The 20,738-nt window shown below is 47.5% G+C and overlaps 1 protein-coding gene across 1 annotated transcript; it reads left to right on the forward strand.

Annotated features, from left to right (window-relative positions):
- Positions 1-1,019: 1,019 nt before the first annotated feature.
- UBQLN4 (ubiquilin 4) lies at positions 1,020-14,564 on the forward strand. Its single transcript, XM_024748087.1, has 11 exons — positions 1,020-1,037; positions 1,336-1,487; positions 1,876-2,093; positions 2,898-3,160; positions 4,772-4,930; positions 8,661-8,886; positions 9,960-10,099; positions 10,591-10,674; positions 10,839-10,954; positions 11,153-11,339; positions 12,708-14,564. The coding sequence occupies exons 1-11, from the start codon at positions 1,020-1,022 to the stop codon at positions 12,858-12,860; spliced, it is 1,716 nt and encodes a 571-aa protein (XP_024603855.1). The 3' UTR covers positions 12,861-14,564.
- Positions 14,565-20,738: the final 6,174 nt, after the last annotated feature.

Raw genomic sequence — 20,738 nt, forward strand, 5'->3', positions numbered from 1 at the left:
CGTGGCGCGTGTTGGGGAAGGGAGGCCGGGGATTTGCCTTGTGGCCTGGGCTGGGGGCGTGGTGGAGAGTGCGAAGAGGACACCTTGCACAGGGAAGGGGGAAGGACCCTGGGTTTGAGGGGAGTATTCGCCCCAGTTACTGGTCGGGGTTCGAGGCGCCGAGTCAGAGTGGGGGCCGGGCAAGGAGCTGAGCGGGCGGGAGGCGCAGGTTGGGGGAGAGCTCCGGGCTGCTACTGTGCGCCTCAGAGAACGCCCAGCATTCTCACGCCCGGCCAGGGGGTAGGATTTCCCTCTGCCCGGATGTTTCCTACTCTTTCCAATCAAGGTGGTTACATTTGATTCTCAGCCCCTCTGGGATTTACACAGTGTGCAGTAGGTGCTCAATAAAAATGTGTTGAATGAGTGAATGAGGGAATATTGCCTGTGTTCACCACCACCCTGTGGCTGCTCCAGAATTTCACAGAGGCGGGGCTTAAGATAGGCGTCTGGTTGGAAGGGAGGGATCTGGAAGCTGCCTTTGCTTAACAAGTGCACTCTTTTTACTTAGAGTGTGGGTTTGGTTTGGTTGGGTTGATAGGGGTGTTGCTGATAGATTTGGGGAGTCTAACTCTCCCCAAGCCAGCCTTTAGTGCCGTCATTGCCCCTCCCCCCACCTTATAAAATGACTACATTCCAGAATTTAAATAATTTTTGCCTGCAAAGCTGAATTTGAAATCAGCCCTAATTGGGTGGCCCCATGTGTTTGGTTAAGAGCCTGGGCTTTGATGTCAAGACCTGAGTTCCAGTCTGCCCAGAGCAAGTTACCTAACTGTTCTGATCCTCAGTTTTCTCATCTTTAAAATGGAGATAATAATTAACATGTATCTCATGGGACTTAGACTCTTAACTAGTGAATAGTTAGTGCCGTTATAAATGGGATCTATTTGTTGTAGTTGTTACAGGAACACTGGGAATAAAGAGAGGAAAGAGAAGGCTGAAGGGAGATAGGGCCTGGGCCCAAGGCTGTTGAAGGAGTTGGGATGGAGAGAACTGCCCAGGTAGTATGCTCACAGGGAACTGGGTGGATGGACTGAAGAAGGAGTGGCAGATAGAAGCAAGGGCTTTCTAGGGTGGGAAACCCTGGGGTAGAGCTGAGAGGAGCTTCTCACTGGTCCACCCCTTGGTTAAGAAAGGAGCTGCTTATTGCAGCTGGAGGGATGCAGTCAGGACTGCTGAAAGGACTTCCCACGACTAGAGATGGGGGCAAGGGAATGCAGAGGCTTTGAAGAAGAGGCAGGGTCCCTGGTTGGACGAGCCCAGGCAGCCTCCACAGTGACCTTTGCCTCTTGATCACAGTTCAAAGAGGAAATCTCCCGGAGATTTAAGGCTCAGCAGGATCAGCTGGTCCTGATCTTCGCAGGCAAGATCCTCAAGGATGGGGACACACTGAACCAGCATGGGATCAAGGATGGGCTCACTGTCCATCTGGTCATCAAGACCCCTCAGAAGTAAGTTCAGGAGAGGAGCAGGTCCAGCTTGGGATTGGGCATTTTTTTCCCCATCTGATACTTTCTCACCCATTGTTCAACTGTACATCTAAGGCCTATGCCAAGGCCCAGGAAGGTGGCTCTTGGATGGATTGCCAGGAAGCCCTGTGATCTCATCTGCAGGGGAAGGGAACCTGATTTACCTCTCCCTGAATACCCTGAAGATAGAGGATACTCGCTCCTCTCTTCCTCTGTCTGATTTACTGACTGCCCCCAGCATCACCCTGCCCCAGCCTCAAGGTTGCTTAGGAGGTGGCTTGGGTTACGGCTGTACCTGCACAGCAAGCATAGAAATCATTGTCTTCCCTTTTGTGTTCACTTCAACTGGGATTTTTCTTTCTGTCCTCAGGGTTCAAGATCCGGCTACTGCCACTGCTTCTTCCCCTTCCACTCCAGACCCAGCCTCAGCGCCCTCCACCACGCCTGCTTCACCCGCCACTTCTGCCCAGCCCTCCACTTCTGGCAGTGCCACTTCGGATACTGGCAGTGGAAGCCGAAGGAGCAGTGGCGGGGGTACCTCCCCAGGGACTGGGGAGGGACCTCCCAGTGCCACTGCATCCATACTCTGTAAGCCTTTAGGGTGGAAGGCACTGTCCTGTTTTGGGCTGTGGATTGTGGGAGAGCCAAGAGGGGAAAATATGGTCCCTGCTCCTGATTTGATGGGGATTGGGGACCCCTGGACATAGGGGTCCAGACATTGGTACTTGAGCCAAGAGGGGGAAGAAACCAGTTTGTGAGGGCTTCCCAGAAGAGGAGAGCATGGCAAAATGTTAAGAGTGAGGGGGAGAGGGGCTTCCCTGGTGGCTCAGTGGTTGGGAGTCCGCCTGCCGATGCAGGGGGCGCGGGTTCGTGCCCCGGTCCTGGAGGATCCCACACGCCGTGGGGCGGCCGGGCCCGTGAGCCGTGGCCGCTGGGCCTGCGCGTCCGGAGCCTGTGCTCCGCGGCGGGAGAGGCCACGGCAGTGAGAGGCCCGCGTACCGCAAAAAACAAACAAACAAAAAAAGAGTGAGGGGAGAAATGGGGCTGGGCATGTGGGGAACCCTGGGTAAAGATATTGGAGTTTGGGAAAAAGGTGGGTCCAACAGTAGCCCGTTGGGGAATATTTATTTGCTCATGCAGTAGGCCATCACTGGTTACCCTCTCTGTGCTCAGTATTGTGCCTGCCTGTCAGCCTCGGCCATCAAAGAGGTCTCAGTCTAGTAGGCTCACATCTCTTTGCCAGCAGTGGATCAGGGCTGGGGCTGTGGAAATGATTGGAAAAGGGAGATGTGAGAAGCAGAATGGGCCCATCCTGGAGACTTGACTTCAGTGGCTCTGGCCAGGTAGGGGAAGAGTCTTGTGACAGACCGTGACCCTGCCCCCTCCCCCCAGCTGGCTTTGGGGGCATCCTGGGCCTGGGCAGCCTGGGCCTGGGCTCTGCCAACTTCATGGAGCTGCAGCAGCAGATGCAGAGGCAGCTGATGTCCAATCCTGAGATGCTGTCGCAGATCATGGAGAACCCCCTGGTCCAGGACATGATGTCTAACCCCGACCTGATGCGCCACATGATCATGGCCAACCCCCAGATGCAGCAGCTGATGGAGCGGAACCCCGAGATCAGCCATATGCTCAACAACCCTGAGCTCATGAGGCAGGTGGGTCTGAGAGAAGGTTGGGATTGTGGAGGGCACCTGGTGCCCAGCTGTGCCCTGCCTGGCCTTTTGCCTTGACTTGTTCATTCATTCATTCATTCAGCAGCCATGTTTTGAGCCCTGGGGGTACAGTGATGAAAAGACATAGGCCTAGCTTTCCAGGAACTTCTGGTCTCAAAGGGAAGTGGGACAAGTGAGCAGGCTGTCATAATAAAGTGTGGTCGGTGCTATTATAGAGATAGTCACAGTATCCCCTAGAAGCACACAGAAGGGCTCCTGATCCTACCTGGGGCTCAGAGGAGGCCCTAAAGGAAGTGTCACCCAAGCAGAGACCCAAAAGAGGAAGAATGTACCAGAGGAAGAAAAAGAGAAGAGTATTCAGGGCTGAGGGACAGCAAGTACAAAGGCCTGGGAATGAAAGATAATAGGAGGATTGGGGAGCATTGTGTCTGGACAGGGCCTGGTGGGTAAGGGAGACCCAGGGGGGGTGATTTGGTGTTGGTCTTTGGGAGCTCCATCTCGTGGCCATCCACCAGGGGATGGGACGAGGGTAAACGATCTCAGCAGAGCTGTGGACACTAGTGCTAGACTCACCAGAAGATAAGTTCCAGAGGGCAAGGATTTGCAAGTGTTTTTTTCACTGCCTAGGACAGTGCCTGGTATATAGTAGTCACTCAATAAGTACTTATTAAATGAACGAATTGTGGGATAAGAGATCAGAATCTTATCATAGACATAAAAGTGTCTTCGAAGAGGCAAGTGTGGAGCAAATTTGGGAAGAAGGACAGGGAAGGCATTCCAAGTTGGATGGGAACAAGAAGCAGCTATGCTCATTTTATCTGTTATGTACTGCTGTCCCCTAGAGCTGACATAGGTCACCCCGTCCTTATTGAAAGTGAGCCATTGGTTCCCAAGAGAAAGCCCCCATCCTGTTTCTCAAGATTCAGTGAGGCCAAAGACCTGGGGTGAGATCTAGAACGTGTTGGTAGCATTGTCCCAGCTTGAATCCTTTCCCTCCCCAACTTGTCATTTACCAGAAGCCATAGTCTGGTCTCGGTCAGACAGACCAATCTGGCCTTGAACCCTGTCTCCACCACTAACTGGCTGTGTGTCCCAGGCAATGAGTCTCTGAGCCTATTTTCTCATCTGCTAAATAGGGACAGAAATACCTACATGGGATGGTTATTGTGGGTATTAAATGATTTGAATTCTGTAAAGTACTTAGCCCAGTGCCTGTATGTCGTAACTGCTCAGTAGATGTTAATTTTCTCTTTTGCTTCTTTTTTCTCATGTCCTTTCTTATTCAACTTCCTTTTGCTCCCTGACACTTCTGAGGATCCTCTGAACCTGAGGGAGGGAAGCTGCTGCCCTCACCCCATCTGGGATCATTGTACCCCCAAAAGTCAACCAGAATACCCATACGGAGACAGGGTTAGAGCCAAGGTGACAGTAGAGGAAGGAAGTCCAGTTCACCCTACTCCCTGCCACTATGGGTCAGTTCCTAGGCCCTGGACCCTGGTCCTGATGCAGACCTCCTCATCAGGGCCCACTCTTTTCCAAGCTTGGTGATCCCCTGGTTCCAGGGCCATTCTCTCTCTTTCCCTTTTCCACCAGACGATGGAGCTTGCTCGGAATCCAGCCATGATGCAGGAGATGATGCGGAACCAGGACCGGGCCCTAAGCAACCTGGAGAGCATCCCTGGAGGGTATAATGCCCTCCGCCGCATGTACACGGACATCCAGGAGCCCATGTTTAGTGCTGCCCGGGAACAGGTGGGGCCAGGGGCTGGGCTGTGGGAGGGCAGTCTGGACTCAGGATTACCTACCCCAGACCCAGGCAAGACTGAGGTGCTGTCTGCTCCTCTTTCCTTCCCTAGCCCCCTGAGGGTGGGCCTTGGCTTAAAAGTGGTTCTCACGCTGCATAGCCAGGGATGGTCCAACTTGCATGGGACTGAGGCACTAGGGCAGAAGATAGCAGAGTTCCCTAGGGGAGTGGGCAGTGGGTAGTATCCAAGGGATTTGACATTGTTCTGACAAACTTCTTGCACCAAGGGCTCAGAGGTTGTGGGGCAGGCCTGGGGTCAAACAGCCAGCCCTAGCACAGTGTGTCTCAAGTGTGGTCCACAGATCACCTGTATCAGAATCACCTGGGGAGCTTGTTAACCATGAGATTCCTGGTCCCCACCTTTGAGCTACTTATTGAGTCAATCTCTGGAATCAAGTCCTGGGAATACACACTTTAAAAAAGGCTTTAAGAATTCTTTCCAAATATACAAAAAGTATAGCATTCTCTTGTATCCTTGTGGCCCTAAAATGTTGCCATATATAGTTTCAGTGCCTTTTTGGGTTCTTTTTTTAAAGTTTAGCTTACACTAAATACAGTATACATTTACCTGTTTCAAAACTCAAAAGTTACACAAAGTAAACAAAAGGGTATTTAAAAAGTATAGAAAGGTATACAGGCTCAACAAAAGTATATACAAGGGATCCTGCTGTTTCCATCTCCCAGCCACCTCTTTTCCACCCCAGAGTTAACAAATGTTGTTAGTATTTTGTATGTTTTCCTAGCCGTATTAAACATTAGCAAATAAGATATTACACATAGAATTGCAGCCTTCACATACCCCTCCCCCATCTTATACCTCTCTTTCCCTCTCCGGAGCTAACTACCACCCTGAAGTTGGTGTTTGTCATTTCGATTCTTTTAATTACCTATGTACGAATCCATAAACAATCTCTGGCCTTGTTTTGCATATTTTCAACCTTATAGAAGTGGTATCATGCTGTTCATATAATTTTAAACTTGTTTTTTAAAAAAAATCTAAAAATGTTTTATTGAAGAATAATATAGTTGCAGAAAGGTGCACATAAGTGTACAGCTTGATGGACTTTCACAGACTGAACGCCCCACTATCCCCAACCAGCACCCAAGTGGGAGAGTGGGGCGTCACGTTCCTTCTTCCTTGTGGAAAGGAAAAAGCACCATATCCTGAGTGGCCCGTGCTATCCCAGCAGATTCCTTGTTCATGCTGTCTCTGCCCTACACCAAGTCTCCACAGATGAGCGTGCCTTGTTGACCCTGTCCCTACGATGATGCCACATTGTCTTAATTAAGTCTGGGCATCAGGTAGGGTGAACCTCCCCTCCCCACTTCCAGCTTATACTTCACCATCCTCTTGGTTATTCTTGCCATTGCTCTTTCAAATTTTAGAAAGTGCTACAGGGATCAACTGTGAGTTTTTAAAGAAATTAATTTATTTTAAGTTTAATTTTATATAAGTATTTAATTAAAAATGTATATCAAAGTAATGTATGTACCTGGTTAAAAAAAAATTCAGGTAGTTGAGCAAGGCTTTATAACAAGCACCCAGCTAATTCTGATGTACTCTAAGGTGTGTGAACCACTGGTTCAACTAAAAGAACATAACGTTTGGCATCAACAAACCTGGATTCAAATACTTGCTCCATCATACTTCAGTGGTGTGATCTTAAGTGAGTTGCTTAACCTCCCTGAGTCTTCACTTCCTCATTTGCAAAATGGAGACAATGTGTTATAGCAGTATTCTCAATCATTTTGGTCTCTGGACCCCTTTATTTATTTTCTGTTTAATTTTTTTAAAAAAATTTTTTTTTTTTTTTTTTTGGCCACACCGTGTGTAATGCGGGAGTCTTAGTTCCCCAACCAGGGATTGAACCCGAGCCCCCTGCAGTGGAAGCTCAGAGTCCTAACCACTAGACCGCTAGGGAATTCCCCTCTGAACCCCTTTATACACTTAAAAATTATTGAGGACTCCAGAAGCTTTTGTTTTTGTGGGTTAGGGCTATTGATATTCACTGTATCTGAAATTAAAACTGAGAAGTAAAAAAAAATTTATTTATTAACTCATTTAAAAATAACAATCAATTATACATTAACATAAATAGCATATTCTTTTGAAAAATAACTTTATTTTCCAAAACAAAACTTTAGAGGAAAGAATGGCCTTGTTTGACCTTTTTGCAGATCTCTTGAATGTCTGGCTTACTACAAGACAGCTGTATTCTCAGATCTGCTTCTGCATTCAGTCCGTTGCAGTGTCACATGTTACATAGCCTTTGGAAAACTCCACTGAATACTTATGAGAGAATGAGAGTGAAAAAAGCAAATAACATCCTAGGATTATAAAAATGGTTTGTAAACCTTGCAGGGGTCCTAGGACCACACTTTGAGAACTGGTGTATTAGAGGGATATTGTAAACATTAGAATAAATGGGTCAGGCACATAGTAGGTGCTCAATAAATGGCAGCTATTATAACTTTTGGGAGTTCAGGGAAAGAAATTCAGGCCTTAGGGTGTATGGGGAAGAGCAAAGCAGGACCCAGAACTAGGTGGGTTTGGGTGCTAGGCAAGTTACCTGAACAGGAAATCTGAAACGTTGACGAAGACTGAAACTGGTGCATGAACCCTGGCCTGCAATCCCTGTTATCTGAACAGGTATCTGGTAGGGTGAAGGAACCACAGCTCAGAGCAGGAGGGTCCTTGGTCAACCCTGGTCCCCACGACCCACTTTGAATAAACAGGAAAAGTGACTGGATACGAAACTCCATGGTGGGGAGGGGCTGAGGCTGCTCAGGTACCTCCTGCGTGGCTGTTGGTGGGTCCAGAGGGAGGACATGTGGGTGCTGCCGTGGGCAGCCCACTATATGGTGGGGTGCAGACCCTGAGACGATCCTGGATAACATAGTTGGGGGCCTGGTGCTGAGGGGGACTGTTTAGCTGAAGCAGCCAGTCTGAGGAGATAGGCTGTGGGGAGGGAGGGGAAGGAGGAGATTACATGGAGGAAGCAACAGAAGGAGAAGACCTAGGGAGGTGTGCTCAGCCAGAGGTGTGCTCAGCCAGAGGTGTGCTCAGCCAGAGGTGTGCCCACTAAGGGGCTCCATTGTGGTGTGCCTGGGTGGACAGAATGCCACGTGGGGGACCTGGGGGTGAGGGAGAGGGTTCAGTGGAGTTAGTCTTAGACCAAGGTGGCTGGAAAAGGGAGAGCTAGAGGCAGATGGGGGTCGAAGTAGAGAGCCAGCTCCCATCAAGCCAATAATTACCTATTGAGCACCTACTAGTGTCAGGGGCCAGGGGTGCAAAGGTGAATCTGACATCGTCTCTGCCCCTTAAGAGCTAAGGAAAACAAATATCTCACTACACAGTGGGAAAGGTGTGTGTAAAGTATTGATACTATAGAGCACAGAGGAGATTAGATACCAAATATTTAGAGCCACCAGGGGAGAAGTGATGTTTCCAGTTATCTGAGGGGTTCAGTTATCCAGTCATCAGCAGGCAGCTCCCACCCTGCAGGATGAGGGTGAAGTTGCCCATTGTGGGGCTAGAAATTGACCTGAGGACCTCCAAGGTTTTAGATCTCTCTCCCTTTCCCGGGGAAGGGGAGGCTATTAGGTGAGAAGAAAGAAAGGGCCTAGCCCTTAAGGATTTGTTTCAGTCCTTAACCCAAAACCTTTCCCTCCTCCCAGTTTGGCAACAATCCCTTCTCTTCCCTGGCCGGGAACTCCGACAGCTCATCCTCCCAGCCTCTGCGGACTGAGAATCGAGAGCCCCTCCCTAACCCCTGGAGCCCCTCGCCCCCCACCTCCCAGGCCCCCGGGTCCGGTGGGGAGGGCACCGGAGGATCGGGGACCAGCCAGGTGCACCCGACAGTCTCGAACCCCTTTGGGATCAATGCGGCTAGCCTGGGGTCAGGTATGTCCTAGGGTGGAAGGAGCTTAGTGGGGTCACCAGGGCAGTCCCTCTGCCCCAGGACTGAATGGGGTTCACACTGCTCCAGAATATTGAAGACAGAGGTGAGACTGTATTGAAGCCACAGAGGGGGCGCTGTAGCCTGGAGTAGTGGCTCGACCCCTCAGGGTAAGGGTTGGTTCTGGCCCTGTCCTGATGTCCCTAGGAGTGACCTAAGTAAAGGCTTATGAGTAAACCAGGCCCCACTTCCTAAGCTCTTTCAACACTGCTGGTACTATCCAGAGTAAATGGGTCAGACTGGGAATGGGGTGTGGGAGAGGAATCAGGGGGCAGGTAGATGTGGGCTGGGGGAGAGGGATGTGCAGAGCTGCCTTGTACAGAGGTGCAGGTTATGCACTGCACAACCCTGGGAGATGCCCCATTTGTCTGGACTATGACTATACATATGGCTCTAGGGATGTGTGGTAGATGCTCTGATTTCTCTGTACCCTGGGGAGCATCTTGATTGGGAAAGTCCCTTCCCCTCTATGTGCTTATTTCATAAATAAGGTACTTGAACCTGATCCATGGTTTTAAAATTGTACTTCTGAGTCTTGAGGGCTCTGGCCCATCTCCAGGATGAGGGAAGACCAAAAGCGAAAGGCTCCAGGCCTCCTGCCCCGGCTCCAACCAGACCACTGACATACTTGGTTTCCAAGTGAGATTTGGTTTGAGGAAAGGGTCTCTGCTGCTAAGACAAGTTTGAAAACCGTTGAACTGGATGATCTTTAGTCAAATCCTTTCCAACTCTGACATCCGACCTGTGGCAGGAACAGTCCAGAGGGGCATGAATCAGATCCAGTTTGCAACTGGCTTGTCCTTAGCAGAGTAGTTGGGGAAGGGGCCAGGACAAAGCCGGGCGAGATGACCTCGGAGTCAAGAGAGACTTGGACCCACGCCCCAGTACTTGGGTGCCCATTTGACCGTTGCCTCTCTGAGTTTTGTAACCACTCAGTGCCTGAAGTAATGTAGATGGAAGTGAGGCATCTGGTTTCCATCTGGACCCCTTTTCTCTTGTTTTTTCCGTCTTGTCTTAGGGATGTTCAACAGCCCGGAAATGCAGGCCCTCCTCCAGCAGATCTCTGAGAACCCCCAGCTGATGCAGAATGTGATCTCAGCCCCCTACATGCGCAGCATGATGCAAACGCTTGCCCAGAACCCCGACTTTGCTGCTCAGGTATGGAACTGGCACGAGGGGAGTGTGTTGGGGGCTGTTGCTTGCGATGATCAAAACGCTCTGGAGCCAGACCGCCCGGGTTTCTGTATTGAGCTCTGCCACTTCCTAGCTGCGTGAGCCAAGCAAGTTATTTAACCCCAGTTTCCTCCTCTGTAAAATGGTAATAACAATAGTTCCTGCCTCAGAGAGTTGTGAGCGTTGAGTTAATACCATAAAGTGTTTAGAACGTGGCATGGCACGTAGTAAGCCCTACGTACTCGGAAATGTTAGCTGTCATCATCCTCGTCAGACTGGCTCCTGACTCTCGTCCTCGTCCAGAGTATAGTTCCATTTCCTCTCACTGTCCCACTCAGGCCTTCAGGATACTTTGAGAGCCTTGGAAAAGCTGGCCAGATTTCCTGCAGTGGAGGGGGTGCCAAGGGAGATGAGGCCGTGGGGGCATTCTGGGGGTGGGTAGGCCCAGGCCTCCCCTACTGCCTTCACCCTGGCAGATGATGGTGAACGTGCCGCTCTTCGCGGGGAACCCCCAGCTGCAGGAGCAGCTCCGCCTGCAGCTCCCAGTCTTCCTGCAGCAGGTGAGTGAGGAGCCTAGATCGGCAGAGGTTGAGGGCTGGGGTAGACCCCGAGGCCCAGTGGGTGGAACTTAAAGGAGGGGCCGCGCTTGGCTCTGGACTCAGGGTCTAGGCTGCCTCCTGTCTCCTGGTACCTCCTGTTGCCTTTCTCTGCTGTTTCCCACCAGATGCAGAACCCGGAGTCACTCTCCATTCTTACCAATCCCCGAGCCATGCAGGCGCTGCTGCAGATCCAGCAGGGACTGCAGACCTTGCAGACCGAGGCCCCCGGACTGGTACCCAGGTGAGGGTCGGTGGCAGGTGGGCAGCAAGGTTCTGGCTACTCCTCCCCCTCAACCCCTTTCTCTGCCACTCTCTGAGCAGCCCTTGTGTCTCTGAGGGTCTTCTTCCTGTTCCTTCCAACTGCTTTTCCTTCTGGATCTCACACTGCCATCCCTTTCTCAGAGGCCATCTCCCACCTCTCGGTCTCTCCTGCCTGCAGCCTCGGCTCTTTTGGGATGTCCCGGACCCCAGCCTCCTCTACAGGCAGCAACACTGGGTCTGCGCCTGAGGCCCCCACCTCCTTGCCAGCCCCGCCAGCCACATCCTCTCCAACAGGGGCCTCCAGTGCTCAGCAGCAGCTCATGCAGCAGATGATCCAGCTTTTGGCTGGAAGTGGGAACTCACAGGTACACGGGGCAGTGGGGCTGGCGCTGGGACCCTGCAGTATTCAGGGTGGCGGTCGAATGGAGACAGCAGAGCAGGCTTTGGAGTCAGCCAGACCCGGCTTTGGTTCCTGGTCTGCTGCTTTCTAGCCTTGGGCAAGTTACCGATCTTCGTAAGTTTAGTTTCCACAGCTGTGAAATGGAGATGAGACTAGTAATGGCACTTACTGGGTCAGCTGGGTACTGGTCTGTGTGCCTTATGTATAAGAGCTCATTTGCTTTGCTCTCCACAACAGCCTTGCCAGGAAGCTATTATTATTATTTCTGTGTTACAAAAGGGGAAAACTAAAGCCCAGAGAGGTTAAGTGGCTTGCTCAGAGTCGCATATCTAGTAAGTAATGGAGCTGAAATTCAAACTGAGGCATGCTGGCTCCAGAATTTACACTGTAACTACTGTTACACCATTTCTGCTTATATCAGAGGACCCTTTTGATAATTAAAGTAGCCTCCCTCTCTGAGACAAGAGAGGAGGATTCTGGGAGGTGAGGTGACCAGAGCCGTGGGCCACATAGTCAAGGCCTGGGGTTTGGGGGAGGAGCAGGGATGAGCCCCTTAACCCTTCTATGGCCTCTGTGACTCATCTGGGAAAAACCTTTCAACAGGAATGTAAGTGTGCCCAGCTCTGTGCAAGGCACTGAGGGGGCTGGATGAAGGGATCCCCAAGGCCCAGTCCAGCTTAAATTGTGTGGACCGTGATGAAAAACAGCACGGAGCATTGGAAACGGCTCTTGTACTGCGTGTTGGGGGCCTCTGTGATTGCTGTGCTCCTTTCAGCTCTGAGTTTTCTGTTCATGATCTAGGCTACTGCCTCCTAAACATGCCTTGGGGAAAACATTTCCAGGAGATGTTTATAGGAGTGTCAAAAACGAAAAGCCTTCTCTTTCGTAAATAACCGTGTTTGTTGATTGGTTAAACACAATTAGCAGGTTCTTGCTTTTCTGGGGCCCTTCTCTGACCTTTACTATGGCCGTGTGTGTGTTGACTGCCAGGAAGGAGGGGGTTTGGAGGTGGTATTTATCAACCACAGAACATTTGGCTTTTGGATTGCCTGTTAACATCTCCAGAGTGTTGATGGAAAGCAGTTGGGAATATCGGCTGATCTAGGCCTATCCATTACTTTGAAATCTTAAGAAAGATGCCCCCCGTCTTATGATGACACAGTTGTTTAGTGACATGGGACGCCGGCTCCTTGGCCTCTGTTTGCAGCTCACCGACCCCTGCCCCATTGGTTGACTCTGAGGATGTCTTCTTCTCACCATTATAAATGCTCAGAATCAGATAGGCCCCCTGGCGTTGGTCCTGTGCCCACTTCAAAAGGCCTGTCCCCTCCAGGTGCAGACGCCAGAAGTGAGATTTCAGCAGCAGCTGGAGCAGCTCAACTCCATGGGCTTCATCAATCGTGAGGCCAACCTGCAGGCCCTGATCGCCACAGGAGGGGACATCAACGCAGCTATCGAGAGACTCCTGGGCTCTCAACTGTCCTAATCCCTCGGCCCGTGCCTCCTGCCTGTCCCGTCCCTCGATGCCAGCGTTTGGTTCCGACCCTCTGCAGCTTGTCATCCCTTCTGTCTTCTCCCTTGTCCTCTCCAGATGGCAGGGTGACTTTAGAGGCGTGGGCCCCAGCCCCGTAGCTCTGAGAATTCCAGTTTTACTTCTGCACCTCTTGTAGAACCTTCTCTCCTGGTCCTGCTCTAGCAGAGCTATTTAAACAGTTCTCACAGTTTTGTTGATTGGCCCCTCCTCCTTGGCCCTCCCCGCCTTCACCTTTGCAACCTTCAGACTTCTCAGTGGCAGTGCAGAGCTGAAGGAGGAACCGACTCTTTGCTTTACTGGAACAGGGGTCTTCCATCTGTACCACTAGGGTTTTGCTTGTCTTATGTTTACTTTTGGTAACTCTTCCTTCTTTCTCTCCCCCATCCCCTCCCACCTCTAGCCTAACCAATGCTAGACTTCCATTCTCTGAAGGAGGGGCAGGTGAAACAGGCTGTGATTTTCCTCCTCACCCCCTGTTCTGTTCACTTCACCCAGCACTTTTTCATGGGGTCTGTTGGGACTTCCAGAGGAAGGAAGATGCCTGTTCTCCCCGTCTGAAGGGAGAAGTGAGACACAGCCCTTTGGAGCACGAATTAACAGGCCCTGGACCAGCCCAATGAGGGGAGGAGGGAATGAGATTTTCTGGAGGAAGGCAATCAGGGAAAGAGCCTGAGTAGAGGACTTGGAAGTTGGAACTGACAGTTAGGGAATGGAAGAACTAATAGTTCTTTTAGGCCGGAGAGTCCAGGCTCAGGCCTGGCAAAGGAGACTTAAGAGATGTTAACGGAATTTGAGTGGAAGAAAAGGGCTCAATGAAGCTAAACAATACGGCTCACAAGGGGTTATGTTGGTTCCATTTCCGCAAACACACATGCTTATATATATACACACACATTTCCATGAACCCAGGACCTGTGTCTCCAGGTACCAGTAATTTAAGCTCCCCTCAAAAGACATGAAGAGGATTGGGGTCTGTCTTAGCAGTGGGTGTGTGTGGGGGTGGGTGGGTGCATGCATGCATGCACGCACACATGTGCATGTGAGTTGAGTGGGAGGGTGGATCCCTTGTCGATTTCTGGTTTAGAGTTTTCTCCCACCAGAGAGAAGTAGGCAAAAGGGCCAGTCTAGGTCAGGAATAAATACAGCCTGGAGAGCTAGATCCCCTGGGCTTCTGGATACTGGGTAAGCCAAGGGTAGTGTGGGTACCTCTTCTGAAGCTGTCAGGGCTGTGATCAGCACCCTTATTACCCCTCCCTTCATTGCTTCGGGAAATAGTAGGGGAGGAGTCTTTCCCTCTAGAACCCCTGGCCTTTGGCGTCTTAGCTCCTGCCCTTTGAGTTTTCACTGTTTCCCTCCAGGCCAGAAAGTTCTATTTGAGGAAGGAAAGGAGAGGGCAGCAATGATGCCTTTGATCTGGAATTGGACATTGCTCTATTGGAGCACAGAGGAGGCTCGTATCACCTCCTCTATCTGCTACTTAGCCCAGCTGCTTGGAGGACCCATTGCTGGGAATATGGAGGCAAGAGGAACAGAATTTTCTCCAAGTGGGAAAGGGTCTCAAGCAGTCCAGAGAGGATGTCTGTGTGGCTTTCCCTCCCTACCTCCCCCAACTCCCACACTGGCCTTTGTAAATAAATGGTGTGGTCTTTGTTGTGAGGGTGTCTTGGTGTTTGTTTTCTGGGGGAGAGGAGGCTGGCTGAAGACAACTTCTTGGTTTTAGAGGACTTTTGTAAAGTGGGATCTAGAGGAATTTGAAGTTGGGTTCGGTTACCACAGGTGTTCAGAAACATCGAAGATAAAGGGATAACTGATCGTGGGGATGTCTATAATCTGTAGTTTAGGAATGGGAAGGATTGCTTGCTTCTACTCCCCATCGCCAGACCATAATAAGTTATCGGATCCCACCCCTGCTCCCCCATAGGTCAGGGCTGGGAGAAGAATGTATGAAAGGTGCCGGGAATATGGCTAAGTCCTTACTTCCATCCTCTGATCTTTTGGCAAGACTGCCCTCTCCTTACCCCAGGGAAAAAGGTCAAAACAAGAGAAACCCTTGTATCCAGACCTAATGCAAGTGGAGTTTAACAGTTATTAGTCTTGAGCCCTGAGGCTAAACCTAGCTCTACCACTAAATATGTGAATTTAAGGAAGTCTTTTCATATGTATTCCGTTTTATCTTTTGTGTAGTGAGGTTATGGATTAGAGCTCTGTGATATCAGAATAAAGCGAGTGGGAGGTTCCACTTCTGATAGTGGTAGGCTGGATGTTTCAGACCAGCACTCTCAGAAACTTTAAATATGAAAACTATCAAAAAATCAAAGGGTTAACAAGATTGGCTGGGAATCCAGAGAGAAAAGAAGGCCCTAAAGGCTGCCTTTGCCCAGGGGGCTTTTCCAGTTGGGAAAAGGCTGCTGAGAGGCTAAGCTGTGATTTTGAGGGCCTTGAAGGATTAGGAGCTAGAGGAACAAAAAAATCGGAATCTGGGGACAGCTAAAGATAGCGATGCTGGTAAAGATCCACTTGGACTAGGAACCCCTAAGGATGAATCAGAAGTAAACCAGTCCTTATATTCTGCAGCCTAGTGTCCCAGCATTCTGGGTGGTCCAGAAATTCTCAAGTCTCAAACTTGGAATAAGATGATCCCAGATTGCTAGCATCTCCAGATACTTGGTAGAAGCAAGCAGAAATCTCAAGGAACTTAACAACAACCTAGACCTCAAAAGTATTATAACTAATAATTTTTCAAATATAACATCAGCCACAATAAGAATTAGTCAATTAGTCGAGCTCTTGAAGAAATAAGGCAATGAAAACGAAAGCAAGCAAATGACAGACCAAAAGAAAGGAAATGAGAGACAACAAATAGACAAGTCCGTGTATTGGAGTTATACAGAAATGAAAACAACTGCTTAGTATTTCAAGAAGATAAAAGCGAGGCTTGGAAATTTCAGCAGAGACCTGAAACAACACAAACAGACATAGCACAATTGGAAAAGGACCAAATAGAAATTTTAGCTAGAAAAATAAAATAAATGAAATTAAGGTCTCAATAGATGGGTTTAATAGCAGATTAGACATAGCTAAGGAGAGAATTGGTCAATTATAGAAACAGAATGAACCTTGGAAAAATAAAGGATGGAAAATACAGAAGAGAGAGTAAGTTGGGCTAAATTATGCCTAATTGGAGTCCAAGGAGAAGAGAGAAAGGGGAAAAAGCAATCTGAAGAAATAGTGTCAGAATTATCTATAACTGATGAAAACCATCAAGTCACAGATTCAGGAAGCCCAATGGATTAAACTTGCACTCTGCAAAAAGGCAAAAGCAAAAAGAAAATATTTTAAAGCACCTAAGGAATAAAGATGGTTTATCCTCAAAGGAGCAACAGACTACTACTTACATCTCAACAACAAAACTGGAAGACAGAGGAGGGAATGCTATCTTCCCTATGCTTAAAGAAGGTGGCTGCCCAGGGAAAATAGCTTTCAAAAATGAAAGTAGGGCTTCCCTGGTGGCGCAGTTGTTGAGAGTCCGCCTGCCAATGCAGGGGACAAGGGTTCGTGCCCCGGTTCGGGAGGATCCCACATGCCGCGGAGCGGCTGCGCCCGTGAGCCATGGCAGCTGAGCCTGCGCGTCCGGAGCCTGTTGCTCCGCAACGGGAATAAAATAAAAATATTTTCAGACAAAAACAGTCCACCACCAGCAGTCTCACATTAAGGGAAATTCCAAAGGGTAGTTAATCTTCAGTCATAATAAAAAGGAAAAAATAAATAAAAGGAAGAACAATGAAAGTGGTAAATATGTATGTAAATCTAAATAAACATTGACTGTAAAACAAAAATGATAAAGGCTCATGGTGTTAAAATGTATAGACAAGGAATTAAAGTGTGTCACACACCAGCATAGGAGTCAGAAAGGCAGTGGTAAATGGAGTTGGAGTATACTAAGGTCTTTGCATTGTGCTGGTAGAAAGTAAAATGTCAGTTAATGTTAGTAAGGTAAGGATGAATGTTTTGCTAAACCACTAAACAGAAAAACAATGTATAACTACCAAACTAATACGGGGGAAAATAAGATAAAAATTACCTTTCAAAAACAAGACAAGGGGGAAAAAAAACCCAAACATGTCAAGAAGTACAAGAGATTTTCTAGGATGGTGAGACTATTCTGTATGATCCTGTAATGTTGGATACCCAACAATATGCATTTGCCAAAACCCATAGAACTTTACTACACAAAGAATAAACATTAATATATGCAAACTAAAAAAAACATATAGGACTTCCCTGGTGGTCCAGGGCTTAAGACTCCGAGCTTCCACTGCAGGGGGCTTGGGTTCAATCTCTGGTAGGGGATGTTCCACATACCGCATGGTGAGGCCAAAAAAAAAAGGGGAAGTCAGGGGATCCCAGGATGAAATGAATGTAACCAGAGAATCTAACTATACTACAAATTCATGGAATAACTTCACTGAAGGATGGGTGGTAAGTTATTACCTAAGTAACTTGGAAATTAGTGGAATCTATAAGACTAAAGGCAAAAGAAACTGTACATAAGCAGGGTACGCAGCAGTAAAGACGCAACATAGCCAAAAAAAAAATAAATAAAATTTATTTAAAGAAAAAAGTCAAAGATTGTCAGCCTGGATCAATAAAATAAAAATCTAACTACAAGGCTCTGAAGATCTTGCAAATGGAGGCTCTGATGTGAGCCTGCAGGACAGCCCAATCCACACCCCACCCTACATCTACTGGGGACCCAGAAGCCAAATCCAGGAGGCCCTGGGCCCACTGGTGGCCCACCTCTGGAAGGAGGTGAGGCACTGAGCCTGCCCTGAGCCTGAGCAGGGGTCAAGACACCCCAGGGGCACTCACAGGGGCCATGGTGGGTGGGTCACAGGCCAGCTGCTTTGTGCTTTTTGGTCCCAGAGACCTCGCCACCTCCTGGGTCATAGCCCTGTCTGCAGAGTGATGGGGGAGGAGGGTTATGGCCCAGCCCCAAAGAGAAGCAGGTGTCCCAGAGAAGCATGGCAAGGGGCTAGTTTTAATTACTCCCTTTTAAGTGAAACATTCTGAATTCCCCAGTGGGTGGAGCTGGGGGTGAGGGCAACAGCGTCTGACAATAAGACATTTACAGAACATAAGAAAACAGATTGAAAGTAAAAGTTTGGAAAAAGATAAACTGTACAAACACAAACCAGAAGAAAACTAGGATAGCTATATTAATAATAGACCAGCTAGAATTTCAGGCAGAAATTAACACTAAGAGATAAAGAGTTGGGCTTCCCTGGTGGCGCAGTGGTTAAGAATCTGCCTGCCAATGCAGGGGACACGGGTTCGAGCCCTGGTCCAGGAAGATCCAACATACCGCAGAGCAAGGAAGCCCATGCGCCGCAACTACTGAGCCTGCACTCTAGAGCTTGCGTGCCACAACTACTGAGGCTGCGTGCCACAACTACTGAAGCCTGCGCACCTAGAGCCCATGCTCCGCAACAAGAGAAGCCACTGCAGTGAGAAGCCCGCGCACCACAACGAACAGTATCCCCCACTCACCACAACTAGAGAAAGCCCGCGCGCAGCAACAAAGACCCAACACAGCCATAAATAAAAATAAAAAATAAATAAAATTTTTAAAAAAGAGAAAAAGAGTTAATTCATAATGATAAAAGGTAAAATTCACCAGAAAATATAATAATCCTAAATATTTATGCATCTAATAACATGGCCTCAATATACAAAAAGAAAAAAATTGAGAGCACTTTGAAGAGAATTAGAAAAACCCTCAATTGTAGATTTGAATATACCTCTCTCTGTAATTGATAGAATAGGCAGGGAAAATATATCGATGTTAATTCATTCTAAGATACAGATTTTTTTCACATTTTAACAACTCTGAAAGGAAGTTTTGTTTTGTTTTTAATCTGTTGGTTTCCTGGTATTGAGTCATAGTTTAATTGGCAGCATGTTAAAACTTTTTGATAGTAAGTAAAGTAACAGTGTGTTATAGGTTGGATTGTGTCCCTCAAAAATTCATATGTTAAAGTCCTAACCCTCAGTACCTTAGAATGTAACCTTATGTGGAAAGAGGGTCATTGCAGATGAAATTAATTAAGATGAGGTTATACTGGAGTAGAGTGGGCCCCTAACCCAATTAGACTTGTTCCTTTTAAAAAAGGGGACTTTTGGACAGAGACAGGCGAACAGGAAGAACATCGTTTGAAGATGAAGGCAGGGTGATGTTTGTAGAAGCAAAGGAACACCAAAAATTACCAGCAAACCACCAGATGCTAGGGAAGAAGCATGGAACATATTCTTCCTCCAGCCCTCGGAAGGCACCAACCCTGCCAACACCTTGGTCTCATACTTCTAACCTCCAGAACTGTGAGACAATAAATTCCTATTGTTTAAGCCACCTGGTTCGTGGTACTTTTTAAAGGCAACCGTAACAAAAAAATATTGGGTGCATCTTAGTTTCAGTGAAAAACAATACATATAATGCTGCATCCAATAAAGTATAGAATATATATATATTTTTTTCAAGCATATATGGAACATCTACAAACATTAAATATATGCTGGAAAAAAGAGAGCAATTTTCAATGAATTTTAAAGGACAGAAATAATACAAAGTATGACCTCTAATCATAATGCAGTTTTCTAGACCCCAAGATTTTTGGAAATAAGGATATATACTAATAAGTAAACCATGGGTCAAAAAAGAAATAACAATATAAATTATAAAATATTTAAAAACTAAATAATAAAGAATTACCTGTAAAAACTGATGGGAGGCATTTAAACCAGTATGTGGAGAAAATTTTGTAGCCTTAAATGCATATATTGGAAAAGAAGAAAGCTTGAAAAGTAATGGGTAAAGCAACCAGCTCAGAAAGTTAAAAAAAGAATAGCAAAATAAACCCAAAGAATGTAGAAGGATGGAAAAATAAAGAGAAGAGCAAAGATCAATGAAATAGGTGGTCCAGTGGGTAAGGCTCCACACTCCCAATGCAGGGGGCTCAGGATCGATCCCTGGTCGGAGAACTAGATCCCTTGTGCATGCCGCAACTAAGAGTCCACATGCTGCAACTAAAGATCCTGTGTGCCACAACTAAAACCCGGTACAGAAAAAACTAATAAATAATAAATATTTTAAAAAATCTCACCACTAACTCATGAGGTTGTATACTATTATTAAAAATTAATGAAATAAAACCACAACAAATCATATATCTGATGAGGGATATAGAATATATAGAAATATATATAGAATATATAGAAAACTCCTAAAACTCAACAACAATGAAACTTACAACCCAATTCAAAAATGGGCAAAGGACTTGAATTGACATTTCTCAAAAGAGGAGAATACAGATGGCTAATAAACACGTGATAAGATGACTAATTATTAGGGAAATGCAAAGTAAAACTACAGTGAGATACCACCTCACACCCATTAGGATGGCTACTATAAAACAAAAGCAAAGAAAAACAGAAAACAACAAGTGTTGGCAAAGATGTGGAGAAATTGGAACTCTGTGCACTGTTGGTGGGAATTTGAACTGGTACAGCTGCTATGGAAAAGAGTATGGTGGTGGTTTGTCAAAAAATTAAAAATAGAATTACCACTATGATCCAGCAGCTCTACTTCTGGGTATATACCCAAAAGAATTGAAAGCAGGGTCATAAAGAGATACTCGTACACCTATGTTCATAGCAGCATTATTCATAATAGCTAAAACGCGGAAGTAACCCAAATGTCCACTGATGGATGAATGGATATGCAAAATGTTGTATATACATACAATGGAATATTATTCAGCCTTAAAAAGGAAGGAA

This window comes from Neophocaena asiaeorientalis, unplaced genomic scaffold, assembly GCF_003031525.2.
Source record: "Neophocaena asiaeorientalis asiaeorientalis breed wild unplaced genomic scaffold, Neophocaena_asiaeorientalis_V1.1 scaffold76, whole genome shotgun sequence".
In the NCBI taxonomy this organism is placed as follows: domain Eukaryota; kingdom Metazoa; phylum Chordata; class Mammalia; order Artiodactyla; family Phocoenidae; genus Neophocaena; species Neophocaena asiaeorientalis.

What these genes read in the sequence shown, in the direction of transcription:
- UBQLN4 (XM_024748087.1), top strand. An exon ending in TGCCACTGCATCCATACTCT is followed by an intron (nt 2,094 to 2,897) that starts GTAAGCCTTTAG and finishes CCCTCCCCCCAG; the next exon opens with CTGGCTTTGGGGGCATCCTG. An exon ending in ACCCCGACTTTGCTGCTCAG is followed by an intron (nt 10,100 to 10,590) that starts GTATGGAACTGG and finishes TCACCCTGGCAG; the next exon opens with ATGATGGTGAACGTGCCGCT.